Source organism: Lygodium microphyllum, chromosome 18 (genome assembly GCF_053477565.2).
Source record: "Lygodium microphyllum isolate KBCC chromosome 18, Lygodium_microphyllum_v1.1.10, whole genome shotgun sequence".
Lineage (NCBI taxonomy): Eukaryota > Viridiplantae > Streptophyta > Polypodiopsida > Schizaeales > Lygodiaceae > Lygodium > Lygodium microphyllum.
In genome coordinates, this window is record NC_141152.1 from 108,059,361 (window position 1) to 108,078,559 (window position 19,199).

Genomic DNA, 19,199 nt, shown 5'->3' on the forward strand with positions numbered 1-19,199 from the left:
GATGAGAGGGCAAAGGAAGTGAAATGAGAGAAGGAATAACTTTGGCATTATCTCAATAATACTAGCAAAAGGGGGTAGGATTTGCATGCAAAAAACAAGTTGCGAAAGGAAAGCGATGACATGCAATCAACCTCAAACGGACGTGACAAACACAAACCCAAAAGGCAAAACCAAGCACTCAAGGACGACAAAGCCTAACAAATCCAAGTCAAACCCAAAAAATCACTGCAACCACATAGCTCTTCTGAACCAAGAGAAAATTAAGCCCAACATATGCAAATTTGCACCATGGATTTGAGATATTACACATTATGTATGTCAGGTTATGTATGCTATGAGAAATATTGGCATCAACACTTGGAATATCAAGAACGAATGAGCAGCAATTGAAATCCAAACCTTATCTTTTGTGTTACTTCATGTTGGTCTTGAGATGCTCTCTCTTACAAAAGACACCTGTATATTCTACATGTTTACATAAGATTATCCTTATATGATAATGGATTTTGCCATAAACATTCCATCAATGCAACCGCCAAATCTAAAGCAACCTGGGTCTTTACGATTGAATAAAAGGGATTCGTTGGTCTGTCTCTAGAATTACCATGCAGACATCTCAAGCAATCTGGCTCTCCCTTACGACTAAGTTTCCTTCATGTTTCCATGGAGTGTTTGAATCCATATATCTTCAGAGATTGAAGCTACTTAATTACTCGTACTAGCAAACAGAAAGCACACAAGCACCGAGATTGATAGAAGCATGCATGTGTATATTGGCACATGCAGAAGGGAATGCTCATACAGGCAAAACATGTTACAATTTCAATCTCATAATAATTTTCCACATGCTTCAATTCCAAAGAAAATTGTCATTACCTCCAAAAAGCCCTTAGTAGCAGTAAACTAATCTTATACATTGTATACTTGGAAGCTTCAATAGCTTAACCAAAGCTACGGTACCTAAACCAAAGGATTTTCTTTAGACCCTTACGAACTTCAGCAGCAGAACACACGGTTTGACATGCTATCAGCAGTACGACTCTACTTCATGAAAGATCAAATGGTTGCTATCTGCATAGGGTACACAGCACTGCAACTGTCCTAGTAGATGCTAGGATCAGCAAATACACTATGCTAGAAGCAGCAAGACTGGATGCATAATCAAATTAGGCATTCCGTCATGAACGAGGATTTGCAGGATATCTAAAAATGGCACAGTTCTCCTCAACATGCATCATTTTGCGCATACCTACCACACTAGTTGAAATTCCAGGAGTCGTGCGGGCAAATTGAAGGGCACATTGTGCATCTGTACGTCTGTCACCCAGTTCAGTACACTTCTCTCTCCAACCTGGCGGCATATAGTTCAAAAAATTGTTCTGCATTGAAGCATATGAAAAGTTTAGTACAAGTGATTCCCTATGACAAGATTTAGTATATCTACTTTAACAAGTAATATCCCTGTGTCATCAAGACAAGAAAATATGGCTAATCAGACCTGATTTAAAGCAACAGATCCGATCACTGAGAGACCAAGCTGGTGTGCAGCATGCAGTAGCGGAAGTCGTTTTCCTCTGACAGATTGTGTCGGGGAAGTGGCAGCTTCTTGCAAGCGTACATTGTAGGGAAGCTCCACAACTTTAAAGTGGTGATTCTCTCCTCCTGCAGAGGCCCCACCACACAAGAAAATCATCTGTATTGAGTTCTCACAGTCAAAACCGGGATAAGGTCATATGCACTATAATAGATCTGTTCTTTAAAGTGTGAATTATTACACCTGGCTTGCCAATCCCTTATCCCTCTAATGACATTCTGTGATGATTATCTGGATTATATGGAAATATGGAGACATAGAATCTTGTTGAGAGTGGTTCGGAGTCTCAAGTATTGCACTAGTTAAGCTTTAGGATAGAATTTACTAAATCCATTGTCAAGAATAAGCTATTTATGAGCCAGGCTAGAGGTTAAATCTGACCGTACTTTGAATAAAATAAAGCTGAACCCACCCAAAATTTGGACCTAGACTCATGCCTTGAGTATGGTTAACTGATCCCAGTATGCCTCCAGGTGAAACGACCACCTCAACATTGACATTAGAATTCCATTTTGACGAGAGTAGGTCTTTGCCATTAAAAATTGATCCTTAAGGTGCTAAGAGTGTAGCTTCACTGGGAATGACTATAAATGGTAAGGTGTTGGACCTTGACCTGAATAACTGTCAACAGTAGATACATAACTTTGCCCTTCAACTTGAATACTATAGATAGTTCTAACGGTTCTAGGCAGGTTGTTGTAGCACTTGCTATACTTGAATTTTCACTCTTGCTGGAATGGAATTGCAACCAGAACTAGAACTGGAACTTCCCTCAAATGGGAACAAGTGAATCTCCTCACTCCTCTAGTGCCTCCCTAGAAAGATGTTTGTTCGTAGTCCATACGCAATAGTGGGTCTCTCAGCCTATGTCCACAAAATAACATTAGGAAAATGTCTTCCAAAAAAAGGATAGCCACATGTAGGATAGGATAACCCGCTTATGGACTAGCTTCTGCTCTCCCGTAGCAACGTGAATGCCTGTCAAGGACTCAAACGGCACCCACTGAGGCCCATCCTTTAGATTGCCCTTAAGAATGGCTCCCTCAGAGACTTCAATGGCCCTGTCAACAACTCAGACACCCCACCCTGTTGTTTTATGTGAGAAGAAAACCCTCCACTATACTGCACATCATAGTTGGCTCCTATGAACATGATGGGATCCCTGTGACACTGAAGTTTACCCCCTTTGATAGTAACGAATTGCACTATCTGTATCAATACACAGATCCTCGAAAATGAACAGTAAAAAGTTCTCATCCTGAAATGATCCTCCTAGAGCAACAAAACTCCTATTATAAAGCCCTAACGTAAAAGAATAACGAACAGATATGGCACAACTCCACAGACACATGACTAGCAGTAATAATATAACCTAAAGAACATAAAACAACCTCTGATTTTCCTTTCATAGCATCTCAAGAAAGCTGTCTGCCTAACTGACATTCTCATAAATCATGATCTAACATGGAAATGATCTCATTGCAGAAATCTGACCCAGAATCTCGACAGATTTATTAACCTAGATTAACAAATGACCGGTACAAATAGCATCATCTACAGAACATCCAACAATCTCTGATTCTTCTTTCATAGCAATACTGACATAGGAAAATATCAAAATAAGTTAAAACGGATATCAATCATAGAAATAAACTGATTATAAAAGTCTGATCTAGGTCCCTTAACACATTGACTGATCACACTGTTGAGTCCGTACACCTGTGCAAATATAGATTAATACTACATATGGTTGAGAAACTAATATCAACAGCTGACCTAATCACAGATTAAAATGACAGATATCCTTCTCAGACATATGACTGGCAAATAACATCATTTAAAGAACACAAAACAATACCTCATTCTTCTTGAGAACGTCAACCTAGTAAGTAGTTACTAGTGAAGGATCCCAAGAACAGACCTTTTTGATACCAATCATTATCTACAACCACCTTGAACATGGAAATAAACTCATTATGGGTCTACCAGTTCTTGCTCATCGACTCATTACACTAAGTCCCTACATGCATCTAAGCATAGAGTAAACACTACCTCTGGCTGAAAAACAGCTGAAGAATGCTTGATGTAGAATACTTATGCTTAGATAAAACACAAATAAGCTTCCTCAACATACAACCAGCAGACAGTGTCATCTAAAGAACCTGAAAACGTCAACCCACTAAAATGCTGGTATCACCAGGTGATGGTCTACTTAAGCAGATATGGATATCAATCATGACCTACATCCCCTTCAAACAGGAAAAAACTTCATTACTGAAATCTGAACTACTGGTCCCTCACTCATTGACTCATCATAGAGTCTCTACAAGTGCTAACAAAGACACACTGAATAAGGCTGAGTAACTGCTCAACAATGTCATCAGCTCAACTAGGCCTGACGTATAGTAATCATACATAAATATCACACCAACATATCCTTCTTAAAACATATGGATGGCATAGACTACCCCTTTCATGACCATGAAATTTACAGAGAACTTGATACCTGCAATCTTAACAGGCCACTCCTTTATCCTGCCTAGTTGATGGATTTTGAACTCTTCTACTACTATAGTTAGATTGAAGTATGCATTCTCAATAGGTGAGATTGCCCAAGCTTCTAAGGCTAATTGATTTCCAATGTTGACTATTGCCCTCATGTCGATTATCCCTCTTCATACATAGTCACTTAGGATTTCCACTAGAAGGATGATGTGACGCTCAGGTCCTTCTTAGAATGAGTTGATCCTTAGTATCCTTGGCAACAGAATGGTGTGATACCTTGTCTCCACTTGAAGTTGGAGAAAACAATAATTAAAATTAGTAAGATCCCAACTTCAATCACAGCTGTCTTTCTTGAGATTCAAAGTACTATAGGCACGATGTACTCAACAAGGAAGAACTTTCATCTGACAATACTTTTCGAAATTCACAACAGACACCTAATCTTAAGGCATTGCCTCAGGAGCCTTGCTCAATCTAAACACAGCAAATATTAATTCTGGCAACACTGGCCCATCTTTGGCATTTCCCAATAAAAGTATGTACTTGAATAGTCAAACTAAAGCAAAGTCTTCCTGCAGCTTAACAAAACTCGCACGACCATAATCTAATTTTATCAAGATAAAACTGTTCCTTCCTTGCATGTTTTCAGCCGGCTGTTTAAAAACCCCCAGTGCAGTTATTTGCAGTTGATATTCACTTATTTTAGCTCTCATGCTTTCTTTGACTGCTTTCTTGAAAAAAAAAAAAGGACATTTTGCATTGTAAATGGGCTTACAGATCCAGCATTTTCAAAGAATGTCATTCCCACAGAGAAAGATGATCTAGTTGGTGACATCTTTGATAATCTAAAGAAAACATACCAACTTCCTTAGCAAAGTAGACAAGATCTTCAAGAGAGATATGTTGCTTGTGAGAGGTATTTGACCGAAATGCACTCCAAGTAGCTACACCGTATGCTGTAATCTTTCCTGCTTGCACACATTCCTCAAGACCAGCAAATGCACTCTTTACCCGATTGAGCACTGTTTGCCGAGGGACAACTGAGAGCTGAATCTCTGGATTGTGAATAAAGTAAATGTCTATTACATCCAAGTTAAAGTTTCTTCTGCTCAGCTCCAGCTGATAAAGAATTACAATGAGACTATGATCTCTCTCTCTCTCTCTCTCTCTCTCTCTCTCTCTCTCTCTCTCTCTCTCTCACACACACACACACTGGTGAGTGTTTTACAAAAAAGCTTTCCAAATAATACACCAAGGCATAGTACAATATAAAAAGACCAGGAATTAGCAGCAGAAATTGATTTTCCATACTCCCAAGGAAATTTGCATAATACAACATGATGAAAGATTTACAGGCCCACAGCAAAGTGGGTAACACTTGAAATGTGAAAGAGAGGCATGCCCTGGTACCTGCAAAAACTGAATAGGACAGTAGTTAGTAGCAACTAAAACACCATTCCTACATTGCAGGTGTGAGAAGCCATGCCCAGTTGCTATCCCAATTGATTGCGCATAGAAAGACTGCCTTGTTTGTTGCTATGACTGCTAAGTAGGGCTGGATGCTGTTCCAAAATGGACCAAGTTGTCAAAAAGGATTGCTTGAACACTGCTTGGGTGCTTGGGAGAAGAGTAGCTGCTTAAATAGTTTTGTAGAGGGCTTATAGAAGAGGCTCAAGATAGGTGCTGAATGTAGGTAGAGTGTAGTGCTGAGTAATAATATTTAGAGAACAATAGGTGGTACAGTAGCACTCCAAAGGATTTTAATACACCTCCTTATTGAGGGAAGTGAAGCTTAAATAAGCACATTTACAAGGCCCAATGGCACTAACGAATGGTCAGAAAATTAGTCTCATACGAGAAAATACTTCAGAAATACTGAGCATGTAAGCTTTATTTTCACGGCATGGTGAATATATTCGCCCGCAAGGTGTATACCACGGAAAATTTTAAAAATCATACAATCTCCCTTAATTATGAAGTTCAGAGATGATCTCCCGGCTGTGCCTAAGTGTCAAAGGCCTCTCTGTTTAATAAAAACAAAGATAATACGAGTACATAACAAGCTGATAGTGCCTGTCAAATAGCTGCAGTCTGAGATAGGCTCTATGTTGTGCCATAGTCTAGTAAAAATAAGAAAGCACATTTAAAAAGAAAAAAAATTTTAAAGCCAGCCATTTTAGCTGAAAAGCTGCCAATTCCTGCAGCATCATCATGGTAATTAAACAAGAAAGTCATAAGGCAGTGGATAACTGCAGCACTGGAGCCACCATGGCCTAGTTAAGGACGTCAAGCAGACCTGATCAGTACTACCATGCTGTCATGACATCAATTGCATTATAACTATTCGTCTTTATGGCAGGTGGCAGCTTCATAGCCAGAGATCGGATCATGAAAACACAATGAGAGCCAGATCCAGGTCAGGCCGTGTATAGAGGGGCACTGCTTCAATTAAAAAACCTAGCATAAGGTTCACTTCGCAGGCAATAGGGTCCTAGCACGAGACCACAAAAGCATCACCTTATCATGGAAGTGAGCATGCAGTCAAGGAGTTTAAGAAGAATGGTGCTGCAGCAGTCACAGGACAGCAGAGGGCAATAGGAATGAAGAAAGAATAAAGAACAAGAGTATGTGTCGAAGGTGAGGCAGTGCCTCTCCATAGTCTGCCAATCCTCATCACACCTAGAGGTGTCTGGACAGTGATGAGAAAGGATAGACCAGTTTAGCTTGTGAGCCTTTTAAAGGGAAGAGGGAGTTTCCATGCAGGATCAACACTAAGTTTATTAGTGACAACCGAAAAAGAGCAATCTAATTTTTTTTAGTCACAAGGGAGTTCACCCATAAACATGAATGTGAGGCACAAGCGGTTAACAAAACAATTTTCAAAATTCCCATTAGTGTAGCATGCCAAGAGCAGCTACATTACGAAAGTAAAGCATGGCATCAACCCTATGTGTGTGTGTGTGTGTGTGTGTGTGTGTGTGTGTGTGTGTTTTTACATATGCACATATATGAAAACATATGTACATGTGTGTGTATCTATGCATCCATGCATGCGTGAATCTATGTATGTTAAATGTCTATATGTATGTATGTATGTATGTATGAAAGAGTGTATGTATCTACGTATGAATAATGAGATGTATATAGTGTTGAGCCCTAGGCGGCCTGTTTTCAGCCATCGCCTTGCTGTTTGGAGGTCTCCATCTACTGCATCATCATAACACCTGATTAGCCACGTTTTCAGCATCTGGTGCCAGGCGACAAGTTGCTGCCATCCCTCCCATCAGGCCATTCCTACAGTACCTTCATTTTGGTTGTCCAACTGACTGTCTACATCAACACGTCTCCTATTGTCGCCTCAATTCCCTAACGCTCTGGTGATCAACGTTTGGTGTTTCTCGCACTCCGACACTATGATTAGTGGTCACAACACTTGGATCCATCTCTGGTGGACGTCACTCTCTGACACTACATTACTTTGCCCTTAGGCATTCTGTACACTTTTACATTCATTTAAAGCATTCATTCACTTCAGAGTTTCTTCTCTCTATATTTGTCTCTATGTTTGAGTTTTGAGTTATTGTGCTTTGTGTTTAGGGTTTGAGTTTTGTTCGTCTCTGCCTAAGTCTTTGTGTTTCAGTCTTGGTCATACATGCTATGTTTTCTCAGTGCAAACCCTAGCATACCTTCACATGGTATTAGAGTCGGTATTCTGCTAAAGAGTATCCGACAGTGATTGTGAAGGCTAGTCTTTGTGCAAGTATGCAACTCGATTCTGACTCATAATGTCTCAAGCACCTTGTTTTTCGGATCCTATGACACCCTATCAGGCTTCTTCATCATTGGAGACTCAAAGAAGGTATTATGGTTGAGAAGAGGAGGTAGATACACCTTCACCTTTACCATCTTCTTCTCATTTTGATCATCTTACATATCACACTCTTTCTCCATCCCACCATCTACCTACCCTTCATTCACTCCACCTCTTGGTGCATCATTAGGGAAAAAGCCACCCTTTAACATTGCACCTTCCACCTACCCCCGCTGCCAGAGCATTTTAGGTCGAAAGTCTACCGTGGGGGTAAGAGACAGCAGGGTGAAGAGAGATTCAAGGACCGGAGTAGACGAAAGAGAAGGGGTTGAAAGAAATAGGAGACGTAGAAGAATACTCACAGAAAGAAATAGAAGATGTAGAAGAATACTCACAGAGATGAAGCCTCTCAGTTTATTTCAGCATTATGGGGAGATAAAACTCTTGTAGACAAAAACGTATATAAAATAATACCTTCCTCTATGCTGCTCAGATCGCCAATCTGATGCTTCCATTGGCTCTGAAAGGGGGATAAAATACTAACACATCTGACCTAAATTCTGCCAGATCACTCTTTTTTTATCTCCCACTTCGGAGTGTTGTTCACTATCTAAAAACAACGATTGTGCGTCAGCGATTTCGCCAATGTCTCTTTTTACATAAAATCCTCTCAAAATGGCTGAAAGCTACATGCTTTCTTTTACATGTTATCCTAATCTAGAAGTTGTCTACAGTTCTTTGGATTTTTACAAGAGATAATATCTAAAATATCAAAAATTGGCTAAAACTTGTCCAAAATTTTAATATTTTTGAACCATGGACACTAACACTAATGTCTAAAATGGCATTGGCTCTCTAAATCAATAAGAAAGCCACACTTTAGAATTTTTCACATGGTGTGCGCGTAGCGGCATGACACTGCTTTACCCCATTCTTCAACTGTAGGACGAATTTACTGGGCGTTCCTCTCACTACCCTCGGACACTCACAAACCCCCCACTCAACCTTTCAAACGCAAGGATATCCATCCTTTGCTTATGGATTGTCGTCACAAATCCCTTGCGTCACTCCTAAGTAAGGATTTCCATCCACTGCCCCCCGTGTCCCTATCCCTCCACCTTGGGCTCCAGACGCGGTTACTATTAGAGCTGGACATTCCCTGGACCGGCAGGGGGAGCAAGAGCAGTTTGTGCAGCAAGCAACAGGGGCAAGATGTGTGCCACATGGCCGTTTGGCAGTTGGACAACAGTCTAAACAGCTATTGTCCAGTCGGCTGCATTAATTGCAGCTGACCTGCATTATCTGGGGCATTATTTTCAGCCTATTCATAGGCTTTATTTCCAATAGCCTCAATAAGTTGTCTCTCATAAATTTCAAGCTATAGACCGTAGAGATTGCCCTCGGGGCTGACGGAGACCGAGATCCTCGAGGTGGAGACATACGCAAATATTCTCTCTGCACCCGCATATAATTCTACATCCTTATACAACATTCTTCATTGCAGATTTTCTTCATTTCATTGTCTCTTTCTCTCTCTCTCTTCTCTCTCTGTTCACTCTGTCTCGGTCATTCGCTTTCGCATTGCTTCACTCTGACATAGTATCAGAGCATTGAAGGACTGACCTAGGGTGGACTCATCTTAAGAGGAGATTTTAGCGCGACACAAGGCTGCGTTTTCAATGTTTAAGTGCGAGCAAGTGGGCTGCGCATCAAAACAAGGCTGAGGCGAGTATGGATGTGCGAGAAAATAGAAGATTTGCTGAAGGTGCTGCTGTTTTTTTGCTGTCAAAGAAGGAAGAATGCTGCGTTTTGGGCCTTCAAGTGCAGATTTTACCTTTTCATCACCTTCGGCAGGTAAAGGAGCGGGACGAGCGACCCATAGCCCTAGCAGGCTATATTTTCACAATCAGAGAGGACTGCTCTTTGTGTTTTGTGCAGGCATTGTAGCTGAAGATGTCTTCTAAGGCTGAGACAGAGTTTCAGGCGATCATGGACCAGAAAGTGTCTGTCCTACCGGCTCTTCCTTCATCAAAAGCTCAATGGTGAGAACTACCGCATTTGGCGGGTCGTAATGCTTGCCATATTGGAGTCCTATGATTGGGCGGAGCTTGTTACGGAGGCTATCAATCGTCCTACTTCGCGTGACGGTTCCCGACTCTCTTCCAGTGAGAAGGTGGAGTTGGCAAACGCTCAAGCACATTGGGATGAACCTAATGCTCACATTCGCTTGTTTTTATTTCTCTCATGTACTACAGCTATTATCTCTCATATAGAGTCAACAAGTCATCATCCATGCGAAAGCATATCAACAAGCTAAGGCAGCTTCAGATGTAGGTTCAAAACGCATGAAAAGTGATCACTTCTAAAGACATGGCGATAACTCTCCTTTCACAATTACCGCCTTGCTTCAATGGTTTTTATTCTGCCTTGATTGCTTCAAGGCGGTCTGAGACCCTTCGGTGGAAAGAGTTGGTTCCTATGGTCTTGGACCAAGAGGAGCAACTGAAAGGAACCAATGCTTCGAAATCTGAGGCTTTGGTTGGTCAAACCTCTCAAAAGAAGAGCAAGGACCAAAAAAGAAGAAGGACAAATCTAAGAAGGACAAAGATAAGGAGTCTACTTGTCACATTTGTGACAAACAGGTCACTGAAAGAAGGATTGCCCCGACAAGGAGAAGGAGAGGAAGGAGAAATCTTCAAAGGATTCCCAAGCAGTGGCTGCTCCTCATCAGCTGCTTTCCTCCATTTGGAGGTGGTTGAGGATTCAACCCTGACGGCTTCTGATGTTGTGGTGACGGTCCCATTCACTCGAGAGTGGAGGTTATGAGAAGAATGGAGTCTACAAGTTATAGTCTTCTTCTGCCTTGACTTCTTTTCTTCTTACCTCTCAAACTCACACCAAGCTTTGGCATGCTCAATTTGGCCACCTCAATTTTGATTACCTTCAAAAGGCGTCTAAGGACAAATTTGTTCGAGGTTTGCCCGATATTGTGGTGAGCCAACAACCTTGTATATCCTACATCCGTGGAAAGTAAACTCGTGATGTTCCCAACAAGGCTTCGAGGCGGTCTTCAACACCCTTGGAGCTTCTACCGATCTTTGTGGACCGATGAGGATGGAATCCCTTCGAGGGAGCTTGTACTTCATGCTCATTGTAGATGATTACAACAGAATGACATGGGCCTATTTCTTGAATCTGAAGTCGAAGGCTTTCTCCAACTTTAAGGATTGGTTGCTCTTTGAGGAGAACCGATCAGGGCGGAAGCTGAAGACCTTATGATCGGATAAGGGCGAAGAATTGGTTTCTAATGAGTTTGCTCGTTTTTGTGTAGATCATGGTATTCACCAAGAGTTTACCAATACAAACACCCCTCAGGAGAATGGCATCTTGGAGTGCAAGAATCGCAATGTAATCGAGATGGCCCGTACCATAATGGAGCATCGTCAGACACCTCACTCTCTATGGGCTAAGGCTGTGGCTACTACAGTTCACATCCTTAATCATTCCCCTACTTCCGCTATTGTTGGTATAACTCCTTATGAGGCGTACTTTGGGTCAAAGCCAAATGTTTCTTATTTCAAGGTTTTTGGATATGATGCCTATGATCACATCCCGAAGACACAGCGTGACAAATTTGAAGTGGCTTCCAAAACAAGGTGTTTGTGGGCTATAGCTCACAGCCTCATGGCTACCAATTGTTTGATCCTGTTAAGCGGGATGTCTACACGAGCCGTGATGTTCGGTTCGTGAAGGTTCCAGCCCCAAAGGGTGAGGATCACCCAGTTCTTGGAGATCCTGGCGATAGCTAAGCCCCAGCGACTGTTCCTCTGAAGCCTGTGCCTCTTGAGGACTCTTCTTCGAATGAAGAGCTTAGTTCCCAATCACCAGATTCACCGATTGCTCCCCTGCCATCGGTGGACCTTCCAAAAACTTCAACAGATAGAGATCGCCGAGGCGAGCTCGGGTCTCCTCCTTGTTGGGCACGTGATACACTTCAAGATTCATGGATCAAGGGGATCCCTAAGGAGTGCCAAACCAAGCACACCACACTGAGCTTGTTTACACTAATTACTATTTGATGACTCATGTCATGCAGGATAAAGAGCCTAACTCCGTGAAGGAGGCTCTACAGTCTGATCATTGGCAGAAAGCAATGGAAGCCAAGCTGGAGGCTATTCAGCAGAATGGCACTTGGTTCCTTGTGCCTCGTCCCTCTCATAAGAAGGTGATTAGTGTCAAATGGGTCTTCAAGACCAAGTACCATAGTGATGGCTCTTTAAACAAGCACAAGGCTCGCCTTGTTCATAAAGGTTTTGCTCAACGCCCAAGTGTTGATTTCCATGATACTTTTGCCCCTACTGCTCATATGGCGACTATCCGTGTTGTTCTTACCTTGGCTGGTCATAGAAGATGGCCTGTCTTTTAGTTGGATGTGACGTCAAGCTTCTTGAAGACTGATTTGAAGAAGGAGATCTATGTCAAGCAGTCTCCTAGCTTTGGTTCCTCAGATGGGAAGATTTACAGGTTGAAGAAGGCCTTGTATGGCTTGTGTTGGGTATAAAGGCCATTTACGCTCTCCGGTGTATCTCTTGTGTATAAATTACTTCAAACACGTGAACTCACCCTAGCGGGTGTAAGTGTACTGTACCCTAAGTATAAATACATTCTTTTATTCTTTTGTGTATACCACACTAGTACACAGCTATTCGTCGACTCACTCTCACTCTCTCATTGTTTAGTACTATTGAGCACCTCGATTAATGTGCATGTCCTCTCTACTTCCGTTTCTACTCGACAAACTGATATCAAAGCATTGGAATTTTGTTCGCGCAAGCAACTGCAACACCAACAACGATATTCAATAGTCATGTGCTATAGTCGACAATCACAGTCAGTGCATAGGCACTAGTTGTGATCAGAAACAGTTGTCAAGCCAGGCTGCAGAGGCAACGGTACTATTAAAGGTGTGTGTTGGTAGTTGACAGATTGACGAGCTGACCAGCTTCGTGACAAGCGCAGGGGGAACAAACTCAGTCTCGACAAGCGGGTGCCAGTCGCAGTAAACAAGCGTTTGGTCAGGCAGGTAGACAACAAACAATCGGTTCACGACGTGTCAGGCGGACGATTTTACACGCGGCTACAATTCACAGCGTGTCGAGTGATAGCGGCAGTTGGAACGAATAGTCAACCCCCATTTTTTTTCTTTAAAATCTGAAAAAAAGTTTAGTTTCCTTTCCCCTCCCTACCGGATGTTCACACGTACAAGCACAAAATACGAATCTGTGCAAACCTGCTTCTTGAAATTTGGGGCTTTTCGTAGATTTGGTGCCAGACATATGCTTCGGTGATTTCTCAACCATAAATTGCAGACATTGGGTGCATGAGTCTCGGAAATTTTGGAAATTTTCCGATTCAAGTGAAATTTTTGCTTGATTGAGCCAATTTCTTGGAAATTTGTGCACTCTTGGACCTCGAAATTTAGGGCTTTTGCAGAATTCATGAAATTTCTGCAACATTAGCCCGTACTTGATGCTTAGAAGATGTATTGACGCAATGGATGTAGATTCACTACAAAAATTTTGGAGCTTTTCACATTGGTGATGTATTGAGTTGATTTGAGATTGGACAATGAAATTTGCAGCAGATTCACTACTGTGTGGGAGTCTTTTGAGCTATGGATGCTTCAAATGTTGAAAAAGGGGCAGCTTCTCTTGGTACATGTATTGCTGAATACTCACTATGCAGTGAAACAATGGTAAATACAGCATTTGGATCATTGCATTTGGGCATTATGGTGATGTATTAGTGAAGTGGGAGCTGTCTTTAATGCAAATGTATCAGCTTTAATTCATGTATATGCTGTAATCAGTACTTGAGACTGAAATTGCAGCTAAACTCTTGCTTCATGGACACCTTGGAAGTATAAGAGTGTGTACTTGATGTTACAATTCAACAACCTTGCTATTGGCTAAAAGCATTCAAACATTACTGTAGTTGTGTATTGCTGAAGATGGTTGGCAGTGCATCTACATCTCACACAAAGAATCTCTTTGAGATTCATAAATTGGAGACTGAAATTGCAGCCAAACATCAGCTTCTTGGACACCTTGGAAGTACAAGAGTGTGTACTTGCTGTTACAATTCAACAACCTTGCTATTGGCTGAAAGCATTCAGCCCTTTATTGCAGTTGTGTATTGCTGAAGATGGTTGGCAGTGCATCTACATCTAACACAAAGAATCTCTTTGAGATTTGTAAATTCGATGGCAATGGTTTTGATCTTTGGAAAGATTGTATACAAGGTATACTGTTTCTAAAGGATTGTGATGATGCTTTAGCAGAATATAAGCCTGTTGCTTTGTCAGATGAGGATTGGGCCAAAATGAATAAAAAGGCCATTACTTACATTAAAATGGCCGTCACAGATGATATCTTGGTTGATATAAAGGGGCTTGATACTACCTATGTAGTTTAGGAGAAACTCAAGGCTACTTATGAGAATACAACTCCTGGCAATCAAGTACATCTCATGCAAAAGTTGGTCAACTTGAAGCTTGATGAGTCTAAACTTGCCTCAGAGCATTTGAATGCTTTCACTGGTATTTTGAGTCATTTACAAGATGCAGGTTTGCCAACTTTTGATCCTAAATTGAGGGCTATCTTCTTGCTCATGACATTGCTCCATTCATGGGAAGCATTGGTTGTGTCATTGAGCAATAACCCAACTTGACATTTGATGGTGTGCATGGTTCTATTCTAAATGAAGAGATTAGATGCAAGGTAAGTGGGGAAAACAATGGATCAGCCTACAATGTAAGAGGAAGAACTCAAAAAAGATCTAATCTCCAAACAAAAACAAAAATCACGACAAAAGCAAGAAAAAACAGCAAGATGTAATTTGTTATCAATGTGGTTGCAAAGGGCATAATCTAATCTCCAAACAAAAACAAAATCCACGACAAAAGCAAGAAAAAACAGCAAGATGTAATTTGTTATCAATGTGGTTGCAAAGGGCATAAAAAGCCCAATTGCAGGTACTTTAAAAGGGAACAAGAACGCAAGAAGCAGACTAATGCAAAAGGCAAAAAGAATGACAAGGATGGCAACTCTACCCCTAAAGATACAGAAAAAGTAAATGTGGTATCTAGTGTTGTTATTGAGGAAATAGAAGAGGATAAAGATGTTGATTTGCTAGTTGCATTTTCAGATCTGCTTGCTATGACAGTGGAGGACATGTATATCACTAAAATGGATGTGATAGATGCTTTGTTGTCAACTCATGATAGTTTGTCACTATGACCTTAACGTGACATTTAATGTCACGTTAAGGTCACAGTCACAATCGTGGATTGTTGACAACAGTGCTTCATTTCATCTAACTCCATCTTTGGAGTGTTTTTCTTCTTATGCAAAAGGTAATCTTGGAAAAGTCTACCTAGGCAACAATCATGCATGTAATATTGAAGGAATGGGCACCATACACCTAGCTCTAGAAAATGGTCAGGAATTGATTTTTCATGATGTTAGGTATGTACCTGGCATCAAGAAGAGCTTGCTTTCTATTGAGTAGCTAGACAGCAAATGTTACTTCACTACTTTTGGTGGTGGAATGTGGAAAATACAAAAAGTGTCTATGATAGTCACTAGAGGTGGTAAAAAGGAGACTCTGTACAATCTCTATTGCAAGGCACTTCCTGAAAAGTTTGTTGCAGTTGCTGAAGTACAATCACACGGAGTTATGGCACAAGCGTCTTGGACACATGAGACAAAAGGGTTTGCAAGCACTTTCTTCACTTGGAAGAGTTGATGTGAAAAACTCAAAGCTTGACTTTTGTGAGGATTGTGTTCTTGGTAAATATCTAAAGAGTCCGTACTCTCATGGAGCCTCTAGGAAGGCATGTATCTTGGATTTCGTCCATTCTGATGTATGCACCATGCCAATAAAAACTCATAGTGGTTTCCATTATTTTGTGTCTTTTATTGATGACCATTCTAGAAAGCTATGGGTTTGCTTGCTTAAGCAGAAAAGTGACGCATTGGATGCTTTTAAAAAGTTTTATGCATTGGTTAGTACTCAAAAGGGCTTAAAAGTTAAAATACATAAGAACAGATAATGAGGGAGAGTATGTATTTAAAGAATTCAATAAGTTTTGTGATGTCAATGGGATTAAACGAGAGCTTACAGCTCCTTACAATCCATCATCCAATGGTGTGGCTGAGCGAATGAATTGCACGTTATGTGAGAAGATTCAGTGCATATTGTCCACAACTAATCTCTTGCGATCATTTTGGGAAGAGGCACTTAAAACCACGGTGCATATTTGCAACCGATCTCCACATCGTGCACTTGAAAGCGGTATCCTTGAAGAGGTTTGGTCTAGCAAACCTGCTTCATATGACCACTTAAGGGTCTTTGGCTGCGAATGCTATGTACATGTACCTGTTGATAGCAAAACCAAACTTGACTTGAAATCTCATAAAGACATCTTTATGGGTTATGGAGATGAAGGTAAAATGGGCTATATTTGTATACGACAGCCTTGTGTCTGATATATGGATTCCATTTCCCGAGCATACATTTGAGTTCTCATCTGTATTGTGTTCTTTCTTTCCCTTTTCTTTTGTCTTGTGTTTCAGCCTATTTGTGGTAGTACTCAGCCTGCATTTTGGTGTTTCTAACTCCTTCCTGGCTAGGCGACTATACCGTCAGGCTATTTTAGCTATTTTTGGCAGTTTTTGACTGATTTTTGACTTTTTGCAATGGCTTTTGTCTTCTTTTGGTTAGATTTTGGGTTATACTGTATGTGAACTCTTGTTTTTTGCAGTTTGTGCTCGTATTTTGGCTGTGTTCCCTCTTCAAATACCTTGGATACCCAAGTAGTGGGTGTGCAAGCCACCACCAAGGTGCCTCGGAGAGAACCTCATATCGATGTTGAGTGTACCAGCTGCTGAAAATAGAGAAGATCATAGCAGCTCTCAATGTCTACCAACAATGCCTCTGATGTAGCATACGTGACCATCCTGTCACCAATGCCATACGGTAGAAATGACCATGGATTCCCCTTCTTTAGCGAGACCGCCAAAGTATCCCCGCATGTGAGCTCCAGACGAAAGCCACCCGCTCTCTATCAAGTAACGAACCTATCATGAACCTGAATGTCAATCCCAGCTCCAAGATTTGTACTTGCCAAACATCGGTCAATGCGTCAGGGATGTCCCTCTCTAGATCATGTGCATCTGCATAGAAATATAGATGAGGCACGGCTGCCCCATCTCACCACCCTCTCACACTCCCTCTCTGGCACTAGAGAGTTGTGAGGGATGACTGCATCACCACCACTAGAAAGCAGCTGAGGAAGGGGCCACAAAGCCCTTCCCACAATCCGAAGAAGAGGATCCCTTCCACGCCTTGGACTTTGCCTAGGCCGAAGGATCAGAATCGGAATCTGAGGCAGATGATGACTCATCAGAGAAGTCCGCATCCCGCTGCGTCTTCTGCTCCTTTTTCTTCCTGGAAGCTACTAACTCTTCGCAGTCCTTCCTTAAATGACCTTTCTTGCCATACTGGTAACACTGGGCCTTTGACTTCTTCATCTCCGAACCCCTCTCTAAAGTTGCAAGAGCCTCAAGGGAATCTCCATGTAACGTATCATCAATGGATGTGCATGGAGCAGCCATCTGGAGAGAATTTAGAAAAGAAGTAGAGAAAAGAAGGTAATTGGAGAGGAAACACAGTCAAACCACGAGCACAGACTGCAAAAAACAAGAGTTCACATACAATATAACCCAAAATCTGATCAAATAAGACAAAAGTGTCAGAAGTGGAGCAGCGGTGGAAGCATAAACATGTGCTGAAATAAACTGCTGAAACACAAGACAAAAAGAGAAAAGAAAAGAACACGATACAAATGAGAACTCAGATGTATGCACGGGAAATGGAATCCATATATCTGAACACGAGACAGTCGCATACAACAGTGAGTCACTGGCTGCGTGGGCACTGGCACTGGCTCCTCTCTCCACAGAGTCTGCAGATGGTGAAGATGAAGTGACTGACTGAGGAGGAGCCACTCAGTATAAATAGGCTGAAAAAGTGGGGAGCAATAATGCTGGTCGGACAGCATTAAAGCTGGCCGACTGGTGCATAAAAATGCCCCACTGGCATAAAATGCCACACCAGAAAAATACCTAAAATACCTAATAAAAATGCCCAGCCCAGATCAAGCTCAGACTCACACATGAGCTGACAAATACTCTGCTAACACCCTCTCTCAGATCATGAGTGATCTGATACAATACAATAGTACAATGAAAAGGGATCAGAAACTATACAACATAGAACCACCAAGTAGAACCATGGATACCCAAGCAGTGGGTGATCAAGCCACCACCAAGGTGCCTCGGAGAGAACCTGATGTCGATGTCGATCGTACCAAACACCTGAAAATAGAGAAGATCATAGCATGTCTCTGTGTCCATCACCAATGTCTCTCAGTAGCATACAAGACCATCCTGTCAAAAATGCCTCTGAACATATGTGACCATGGAGTCCCCACCTTTGGCCAGACCACCAAAGTATCCCCTCATGTGAGCTCCAGACGAAAGCCTCCCGCTCTCTGTCAGATAACCAGCTCAGCATGAACCTGGATGTCAATCCCAGCTCCAGGATTTGATTCCGCCAGACTGAAGTCGATGCGTCAGGGACGTCCCTCTCTGGAACCTGTGCACCTATATAAAAATATAGATGAGGCGCGGCTGCCCCATCTGAACATCCGCTCACACTCCCTCTCTGGCACAAGAGAGTCGTGAGGGATGACCTCATCACCACCACTAGAAAGCAGCCGAGGAAGGGGCCACCAAGCCCTTCCCGCGATCCAAAGAAGAGGATCCCTTTCACGCCTTGGACGTCACCTTGGTCGGAGGATCGGAGTCGGAGTCTGATGAAGGAGAGGACTCATCGGTAGAGTCAGCATCCCGCTTCGTCTTCTGCTCCTCCTTCCTGGAAGCCGCTAACTTCTTGCAGTCCTTCCGCAAATGTCCCTTCTTGCCACAGTGGTAACACTGGGCCTTCGACTTCTTCTTCCCGTCACCCCTCTCTGAAGCTACATAAGCCTCACCTCCATAATGTGCCGGAAGCCGCCCCTGTAATCTCAAGGATGCCTCATGCTCAAGAAGCATCGAGGTCATATGTGTAAAACTGACAGGAGTCGATGATGTCTGCGCCCGCAAAGCATTGGCCACTCCATCAAACTCCGGGGGGAGCTTGTAGAGAACCGTCCCGACAAGATGC

The 19,199-nt window shown here is 42.1% G+C and overlaps 1 protein-coding gene across 2 annotated transcripts in view; it reads right to left on the reverse strand.

The window, feature by feature from the left end:
* Positions 1–827: 827 nt before the first annotated feature.
* Positions 828–19,199, reverse strand: part of LOC148021244 (uncharacterized) — a 30,324-nt gene continuing 11,952 nt past the window's right edge. Inside the window, exons 3-5 of one of the 2 annotated variants that reach the window (XM_087699078.1) lie at positions 4,960–5,218; positions 1,499–1,662; positions 828–1,379 (exon numbers count right to left, since the gene is read on the reverse strand). In XM_087699078.1, the coding sequence (XP_087555204.1) occupies positions 1,179–1,379; positions 1,499–1,662; positions 4,960–5,218 (624 nt within the window). In that variant the 3' untranslated portion in view covers positions 828–1,178. The remainder of the gene's footprint in view (positions 1,380–1,498; positions 1,663–4,959; positions 5,219–19,199) is intronic. The other variant, XM_087699077.1, reaches the window with a different exon arrangement.